General features: G+C 45.6%; 1 protein-coding gene across 1 annotated transcript in view; it reads right to left on the bottom strand.

Moving 5' to 3' along the window:
- Window positions 1-9,201, bottom strand: part of LOC105558192 (fatty acid synthase-like) — a gene marked incomplete at its 5' end in the record, with an annotated part of 12,941 nt that extends 3,740 nt beyond the window's left edge. The window contains 4 exons of the mRNA XM_012005755.1: window positions 845-1,343; window positions 1,410-1,773; window positions 1,866-2,334; window positions 7,798-9,201. Of these exons, the coding sequence (XP_011861145.1) occupies window positions 845-1,343; window positions 1,410-1,773; window positions 1,866-2,334; window positions 7,798-9,201 (2,736 nt within the window). The remainder of the gene's footprint in view (window positions 1-844; window positions 1,344-1,409; window positions 1,774-1,865; window positions 2,335-7,797) is intronic.
- Window positions 9,202-9,206: the final 5 nt, after the last annotated feature.

Below are 9,206 nucleotides of genomic sequence, written 5' to 3'. Positions count from 1 at the left end.
TAAACACACATTTGTAAATTAATTCCTTATCGGTACATCATATATGTGAAACTAGCAAGTAAAACATCATTATTATCTCAATTTCAATTCTATAAATGTGTATTTAAAAGTTGCTGGTTTCACATATTGTATGTCATTTTTATAATCAATAAATACGATTTCACAAAGACGGTGGTTACCCGATGATTGCACCAATTTTCGAATGAGTTATAAGATATTTACGTAATAATTACTAACGATCCTCACGGATACCATCTGATGAGTACGGTGATCGTACAAAAGATTTTCTTGATTGGATATTAATAACTAAAGTGATTGATAAAGGATCTTCCTAATTTGGTAATTATTGCTTGCTAAGAATATTTCTAACCTTTATATTATTTCTATCATCATTTTTTCCCAATCCCCCTGTTCCTCCTATGTCTTGACTGGTGTTCTTCATTTTTTTGATGTTAGATCTCAATCATAAATGATCATCCTATGGGAAACCCCTAACGGAGAGTTACATATCTTAATTCCCTGTGAAGTGCGCTCGATCGTCCGCTTTGTTTCGTCCTTGATGCGGCCGTGACTCAAACTAACGTTCGTCCATTTGGTTTAATAAGGTTTGGATGAATGCGTGTGCGTTGCGGTCCTTATTAGGAATACATTTTCATAAACGCGGGAGAAATTTTTTTCACGAGCGGAGATTATAACGTGCCGTACTCCTTTGCCTTCTCACGCATTATAGCTATTTGAATTTTTTTTCCATATGCGCGAAGGGTGTATATTCTAATAACCGCATATAGCGAGGACTCGCGCTCGCGGAGCAATTAGTTTCACGAATATCCAGGAGAACGTCGACCCCACGCCCTTCAGTCTCGTCACGTATCAGTTGTTCGAAGCTCGTATCCCGGGAGTTACCGATGTGCCTGTCGTTCAACTGCGGGAAGAGTTCCTTGAGATACTTTCTCTTTTCCAGCGTGCCAACGGTGGTGAAGACGGTACAACCAGCGTGCAGCGCAATGGCGATCGCTGCTTGACCGACGCCGCCTGTACCAGCGTGAATTAACACGCTCTCGCCGGCTTTCAATCGACCCCGTATAAACAGAGCATAGTAACTAGTTGCGTAAGCGACAGGTATCGTTGCTGCTTGTTCCAGTGTCCATTTGTCCGGTACCTCCCAGAGGAAATCAAGATCCGCGACTACTGTGGTAGCCAATCCCTTAGCTTCGACAATGCCCATTACGCGACAGCCGTCCGTGTCTCTTCCGGAAAACTCAAGTCCCAGTATACACTCTTCCGTGGCCAAATTCCTTGGCAGAGCGTCCGGTGGCAATTTGCCACTCGCCAACATGATATCCCTGTCGTTCGTATAATTTATTCACGCCTTCATTATCTAAATATGAGTGACACTAATTGAAACTTACCTGAAGTTCAACGGAGCGTAGTATACGCTGCAAAGTTTCGTTTTTGGAAAATTGTTGGGATGGTAGTAACGTAGCGGGCTTTCAATCCACCTCAAGCTGCTGAGATCTCCCCTTGTCAATGTATTCACATAGGCGTGCTCCACCTGAAGGGAAGACACGTTGCTTTGTTCATCCAACGGCAAGTATCGGTAACTGCCCCATTGCCCTCCTTTCAGGACGTTTGCCATCAGTCCTTTATTCAATTGCTCCGAGTAAAACTGCGCGGATAAGCCGAACTTGGGAGCGTTCTTGTCCTGGATAAAGACATAACGCGCATATGTGTCGCCTATCTCGCGTTGTATACAAGCCATGAACCCGACCAAGCCTACGAAGAAACAATGATAAAACATTTCTTCCGGCTTCAAAACAGGGCAGTTAAGGGGACAGTTTAAAAGTTAATTTTTTCTGTAATTTTACCAAGCGTTTCTTCGCCCTGTGATACAAGGAGCACTTCTTGATCTTTGCTGACAGATTCCTTCAATGCTGCTTTCACACCTTCCAGCCACGATAGATTTTTCTCTGTGATATGAATTACTGTCGATTTTCTCCCTTTCTGCCGTTTCTTCAACAACAAGTAAGTCTTTCCTACAGGATCGATTTGTCTGCTAGCTAATGTTAAGTCAGTATCTTTCAATGCGGTTTCCAAATCCAGTCGCGCAGCGGTCTCCTCCAGAAGAATGAAACAACCAGGTTTTAAGGCAGCAGCCAAATTTTTGAGAACGGTATAAGATTGATTGGACAAAACGTCCGCTGCTATAACAAGGTATGCTTCGTGAATGAGAGGTGTCTCGTTCACATCTTGCGTTACGACGTCAGCGTTCACGTTCATTTTACTCAAGCTCGCCGTGTAATTATCAGCAGAGACTGCAATGATTTGTAAGTTAATCTGAAATAAAAAATACAGTTTTATAGTAAGTTTAAATATTGAAGAAGATGTTAAACTAAGCTTTTGATTGGCTTCTCATGTTTTCTGTATCGGGATTGGTCTGATTGGCAGTTGAGTGAAGCGTGATGTTCGAGTGTGAGTGGGGGAAGCACGCCACTGACTTCCGTCTCCTTTATCGATATCGATTAGTTCTTGTTAGTAGCTCAGCAGAGCCACTATTCACTTGGTTAGATTAAACCATTGCATTTTCACCCAAGCCTCATTATTATTTACTCTACTATCCAAGCTCTTGCGCCAATAGGTTATGGGCCCAGATAACGCGAGGAGAGTAAATAAAAGTGAATAGAGAAAAAGGCGGTAGCGAGACGAGTCGCGACGCGAGTCTCCATTTTCGCTGTTGGAGAGCTTGGTGAGTGAAACAAAGAAACGTGGCCATCTTTGTGAGCACGCGGTCGTCGCGATAGTTTTTTTGTGGAACATTTTGTGAGAAAATCGCGGATATGTCGGAAGAAATATCGATGAGGTATATTTCGAAGTTCGACGGCAAGGATTTTGTCACGTGGAAATTCCAGATTAATCAACTACTCGTGGCGAATGGATTGCTCGAAATAGTTGATGGCACAAGTGTAAAGCCGAATGACGCTGCTTCGAATGACTACAAGGCGTGGGTGAAAAGTAATGCAAGGACGATGCATTTCATCTCAACCACGTTGGAACCGGCACAGTTGAGGCCTCTCCTCACATGCACTACCGCCAAGGAGATGTGGACAAAATTGTCCACAATTCACGAACAAAAATCAGCATCTAAAGGTGCCTTTTCATACGCAGCATGCAGCAGCAGCAAATTAGTCACGTGATCCAAATTCACTAAAGCATATTTGCTGCTCATGGAAAAGGAATAGCTGCAGCAGCACTGGCCGGCTAGATCGCGTGTCTGCTGCTTTGCTGTTCGTTCAATTGAACTTCACAGCGATGAAGCAAAATATGGTGAAATTTATTTTGCAGCATCTAGTAACAATTCTTCAACCAATAGCAGCGAGTTGCTGCGGCAGTATGCTGCGCATGAAATGGTACCTTAACAAGCTGATTTTGCTGCAGCGGTTTCACGAGTATCGAATGGCTATCGGAGATTCGGTCGTTGAGCACGTGAGCAAGGTGCAAAATTTGGCAATTCAACTCATGGATGTTGGGCAGAATGTGACCGACGTAGAGGTAATGGCGAAAATCCTCGGGAGTCTTCCATCGAAATTCAACGCACTCAAAACGGCATGGGACAGCGTACCGGAGACGGATCAAAACGTTGACAAGCTCTTGGAACGTCTGATTAAGGAAGAGAGTCGAATTACAAGCGAGGACGACGTCGCTAGTGCTTTGGCATCGGTCAGTATTAGTCAGAAGAAGAGCGACTCCAAGAGCAAGTTCAAGAAGAAGAAAAAGGACAAGAAGGACGTAATTTGCTACGTGTGTGGAGTCAAGGGGCATTTTGCGAAGAGTTGTTCTGAGAAGAAAACCCCAAGCGATGGAGAAAAAACGGCCAAACCAGCGTCAAAGTCGCCATCTGCAAATTGTGCGTTTGTGACGGAAGAAGGACCGAAGTCTGCAGAGCCATCTGTTGAAGGTTCTCGCGGTTATGGTAAGAACGATCAAAGTGTCACGTGGTACGGTGATAGTGGCGCTTCCTGGCATATCACTTTCAGACGCGAGTGGCTCACTGACTTTCGATCGATAACCAACGAGACAATCGAACTTGGTGATGATGCCGTATGCGAGGTTCGCGGAATCGGGAAAGTAGCCATTGAGAAGCGTGTGGGCGATAAATGGGAGCCAGCGACACTCAATAATGTCCTTTACGTGCCAAGTTTTCGAAAGAACTTGTTCTCGATCGGTGTCGCTACAACTATCGGCGGCTACATAGCGGCGTTCTCAGCTCATGGTGTCGCGCTGATGAAGGACGGTCATGTCCATGTGTTTGCGGAGGGATTGAAGCTGGACAACAACATCTACCGTATGTTCTTTCGCGTCAAACAAGAGGACACGAAATTGCAAGTGAACGTCGCAACCACAAGTCTCATGCAGCTGCACGAGAGACTCGGACACGTCAACTGCCATGTGCTTCGCGAGATGGTGAAGAACGGAGCAGTTGAAGGGGTAAAGTTGAGCAATGTCGAAACATTCACTTGCGGTGCCTGTGAAGAAGGAAAGTCACACAAACTTCCTTTCAAGAACGAGAGTGACAGATCGGAGTACTCCGTGGGAGAGTATTTCCACTCGGATGTGTGCGGCCCGATGTCAGAAGAGTCCATCAACGGTGCGAGGTATTTTTTGTCATTCATCGATGAAGCATCCGGCTATCGATTCGTTTTCTTCATGCGTCACAAGAGTGATGTGGTTGAGCACTTCAAGGAATTTGAACGCTTCATCGCGAACAAGTTTGGGAGAACGATGAAAGGTCTGTTTTGTGACAATGGGAGAGAGTACCCCAGTGAGAAATGATTTGTCGATCGACGTCGAAACGACGTCGAATCGACATCAACACCGTCGAATTGACGTCGATTCGACATCATTTCGACGTCGATCGACGAAACATTTCTCACTGGGTACGTGAACCAAGCGATGAGAGACTACATGAAGGCACGGGGAATCAAGATGGAGAATTCGGCCCCTTTTACACCCGAGCAGAATGGAAAATCTGAGCGCGAAAATCGCACGATCACGGAAAGTGCTAGGTCAATGTTGCAAGCCAAGAATCTTCCAAAGAAGCTCTGGGCCGAGGCAATCAACACGGCGGTTTATGTGGTGAATCGCACAGCGCCAAGCAGAAATCCAAGAGTGACTCCCTACGAACTCTGGTACAAAAGGAAGCCGGATTTATCACATCTTCGTGTTTTTGGATCCGTGAGCTATGCTCATATTCCAGATGTGCATAGGCGTAAACTCGACGCGAAGGCAAAGCGTCTCATGTTCGTTGGATACCAGCAAGACTCCTCCAACTACCGATTGTTTGACAAAGAGAAGGGGACTGTAACAGTCTCTCGGCACGTGACGTTCGACGAGGCTCACACAATTGAAGATCCTGTGTTTGACGACGGCGACAAAAAGCTGTTGGCCTTCACAGACGAGAGTGCAGAACAAGAAGATCCAATTGAGCTTGAGCAAGAGGTAGAGAGAGAGGTGCACGAGCCAATGCAGCCACCAGCAGTCATGGAGCAAGCAGTTGGGGAAGCAGCGGAGAGTCGACGACAGCTGAGAGACCGCAGCAACATTCGCCCTCCAGCGAGATACCAGGCGAATTTCTCCGAGTTGACACCGACAACATACAAGGAGGCAGTTAGCGGGCCACAAGCAGCTGACTGGTTGCTGGCAATTGCCGAAGAACTTGCTGCGCATGAGAGGTGTGGCACATGGTCAGTCGTCAAGAGAGAATCGGATAAGAAGTTGATTTCGTCCAAATGGGTGTTCAAGGTCCAACGAAACGAGAACGGAGAAGTCACAAGACACAAGGCACGCCTGGTCGCTCGAGGATTTGAGCAGACAGCGGGGGACGACTATAACGAGATTTTTGCACCGGTGGTGCGATACGACACGTTGAGAGTATTTTTGGCTATGGTGTGCTAAAAGAATCTTGAGATGGCGCAGTTTGACATCAAGACAGCATTTCTTCATGGCGAGCTGAAAGAAGAATTGTTTCTTAAGGTACCCGATGGAGTGTGCGTGAGTGGAGATACAAGTGCATTTATGTGCAAGTTGCACAAGTCGCTATATGGCGTCAAACAAGCCGCTCGATGCTGGAACGACAAGTTCTCGAGCTTCTTGAGAAAAGAGTGCGGTTTTGTGTGCAGCGCCGCTGATAAATGCTTGTTAAGTGCTAATATAAATGGCGTAGATGTATTTCTGGCGTTATTTGTTGATGACGGGCTGATTGCAGCCGAATCGCGCGAAATTCTTGAAAGTGTATTAAAAGTCATTAGTGATTCGTTTGATATAACACGAAGTGACGCGTCAAATTTTGTCGGGATTCAGATTGAAAGAGATAGAGACAATAAGACCATGCGAATTCATCAGAGAGCATATGCGAAAAATGTCATTGACCGGTTTCGAATGAGTGAGGCTCATCCTGTATGTGTACCAGCTGATCCGCATTGTAGATTGTCACCGATAGCTGACGAGGCAGAAGCATTGGTGAATGCCCCATACAGGGAGGCCGTGGGGTCTTTGATGTTTCTAACTGTTGTTTCGCGTCCAGATCTTGCATTCGCGGTCAATCTCGTCAGTCGTTTCATCAACAAACACGGCGAGATTCATTGGAATGCAGTGAAACGTATTTTGAAGTACCTTGTTGGCACGATGAATGTGGGAATCGAGTATCGAAACGGCGGGAATAATTCGCATTTGATCGGGTATTGTGACGCCGATTTTGCCGGAGATCTGGAAACCAGACGATCCACGACCGGGTATATATTCGAATTCACCAATGCTCCTGTCACTTGGTCTTCGACCCGCCAAAAGAGCGTAGCTTTAAGTACGACCGAGGCTGAGTATATGGCTGCAGCGGCAGAAGCGAAGGAAGCCACCTGGCTTCGAATGATTTTGAGTGATCTGAAATGCCCCTGTAACCATGCAACGACCTTGATGATTGACAACCAGTCCACGATTTGTCTGCTAAAGAATCCTGTTTTTCATAAGCGCACTAAACATATCGACGTGCGTTATCATTTTACTCGTGAGAAAGTTGAGGAAGGAGTGATTCGTGTGAAGTTTGTAACGACTGGTCAACAAAGCGCCGATATCTGTACAAAAGCGTTGACCAAAGATTATTTTGCAAAGATGTGTGACAAAATCAATCTTGTTAAATGTGATCATAATTAATGAAGAAGTTAAAACATGTTAAGCGGCGGGAATGTTAAACTAAGCTTTTGATTGGCTTCTCATGTTTTCTGTATCGGGATTGGTCTGATTGGCAGTTGAGTGAAGCGAGATGTTCGAGTGTGAGTGGGGGAAGCACGCCACTGACTTCCGTCTCCTTTATCGATATCGATTAGTTCTTGTTAGTAGCTCAGCAGAGCCACTATTCACTTGGTTAGATTAAACCATTGCATTTTCACCCAAGCCTCATTATTATTTACTCTACTATCCAAGCTCTTGCGTCAATAGAAACGCCTTGGAAAATAAGGGATTAAATTATGACTGTCGATTTACTAAAATTAAAAATAATATTTTGTTTCAAATGGCACAGATTGCTTTGTTTAAACGCATTACTTATTTGTATAGGTTCTATTTAACATTGCGACAATATAATTTATTACAATGGAATGCTGGATGGACAATTCAGTGTTGGGGTTGTCTGTCAATCAAAAAGTTGTAATTTCTGGGTTTGTCGTTACTCTGCAAACACGATACCGTGAAGTTTGAGTGAGGAAATATTTCATCTTGAGCAAAAAACAACTTATTCTACGATATACTTACAATAAATTCTTGTTCGTTATTGACACTTTCGATAATAAGCGGCGCCAATAGAGCTTCTGCAGCTCGTTGGCCTGCAATTTCCACGAACGTTAATCTCACTGTCTTCACGTTTTCGCACATGATCTGCAAGAGTACGGCGAGTGCGTGCACTCTTCCTCTCGTTGCGTCCTTTAATAGACCGTGCGAATATTCATTGGGCACGAAAGTGTACTGCTCGTATTTAGGATCAGCTTGTGTGCGCTGTCGCCGAGACGGCAACAAAAATTTCGTTCCTCTGACTTCGATACCACCCGATTTAACGATATTGATGTTCTTGTAGTGATACACCGGCAATGCACCGTTCTCTGGTAATTTTTCCACCAGTCGTTTATGAAGAACAGGATCGATTGCGACATACTCAAGGCGCGACGGTATATACATTAGCTTATGGATGGTAGACACGACAGTTAACTGAAGCATGCTGTTTATGTATGGTGCCCATTGATTAAACCAGTAAAGCTCGCCGGCGATGCCGTAGTTATCGCAGGATTTGATTCCTCGGAAGACATCGCGATACACGTATCCGCGCAACCTTAGTTCCTTGTAAATGTCATTGGTGTTCAACGGTAAAATCTCCTTACTGGTAGGAGGTGTCGGCGGCGGCGGCAGCTTCATCTGATCTTTCTCGATACTCTCGGAGACACGTATATTTCCGCTGACGGTGATCGTACCGGTCTCAAAGTCTCCCGTTCCCTTGAAGATGGTTATCGAGAACTTCACCGCTCCTTCCTTCGGCATAATGGTCGCCCGCTGCAACTGCACATTCTCGAACACCACAGGCAATCGTTCGAAGTCAACGCCACGCAATTTCGCCAAAGTTTTCCATACCAGCAGCAAATAAGCAGTGGCTGGAAAAAGAATTTGTCCGTCTATCCGGTGCCCTGCTAGATACGCGTCCATTTCTTTCGACAGATCTATCTGGACGTTACACTCTTCCGAACGTTCTGATACTTGTTGGAAATCAGCCACATCCCACGCGGCAGAGTGATCCCACCTGACGAGAGACCCGATCATCGGTGTCCCGCGACCGACGGGGAAGCTCGCCGACGGATACAATTTAGAAATGTCAGGTTGTGCACCGGCCATGTACAGTTTGCCCACGTTAGACAGTAGAAAAGTGAGATTGTCCGAATGTTTTCGCTTTTGCAGGCCGATATTGGTCACAGTTGGTGGCAACGATCTGCGCAAGATTGCCTGCAGTAAACAATGCGGCGCAATCTCGATCGTTATCGCGTTCTCCGGAATATGTGCAAGCGCTTCCTGAAAGAGTACAGGAGATAACAAATTGTTCACGTGATACGCGGCGGAGCTGAGCTGAGCAAGCGGACCACCCCATGCGGCCTCAGGTATAGAGCTAGAGATCCATCTGG

Source organism: Vollenhovia emeryi, unplaced genomic scaffold (assembly GCF_000949405.1).
Source record: "Vollenhovia emeryi isolate VEMERY1.0 unplaced genomic scaffold, V.emery_V1.0 DF939368.1, whole genome shotgun sequence".
NCBI classification, from domain to species: domain Eukaryota; kingdom Metazoa; phylum Arthropoda; class Insecta; order Hymenoptera; family Formicidae; genus Vollenhovia; species Vollenhovia emeryi.
Note: the sequence above shows the minus strand (reverse complement) of the source record. Positions and strands in the feature narration are given on the sequence as shown.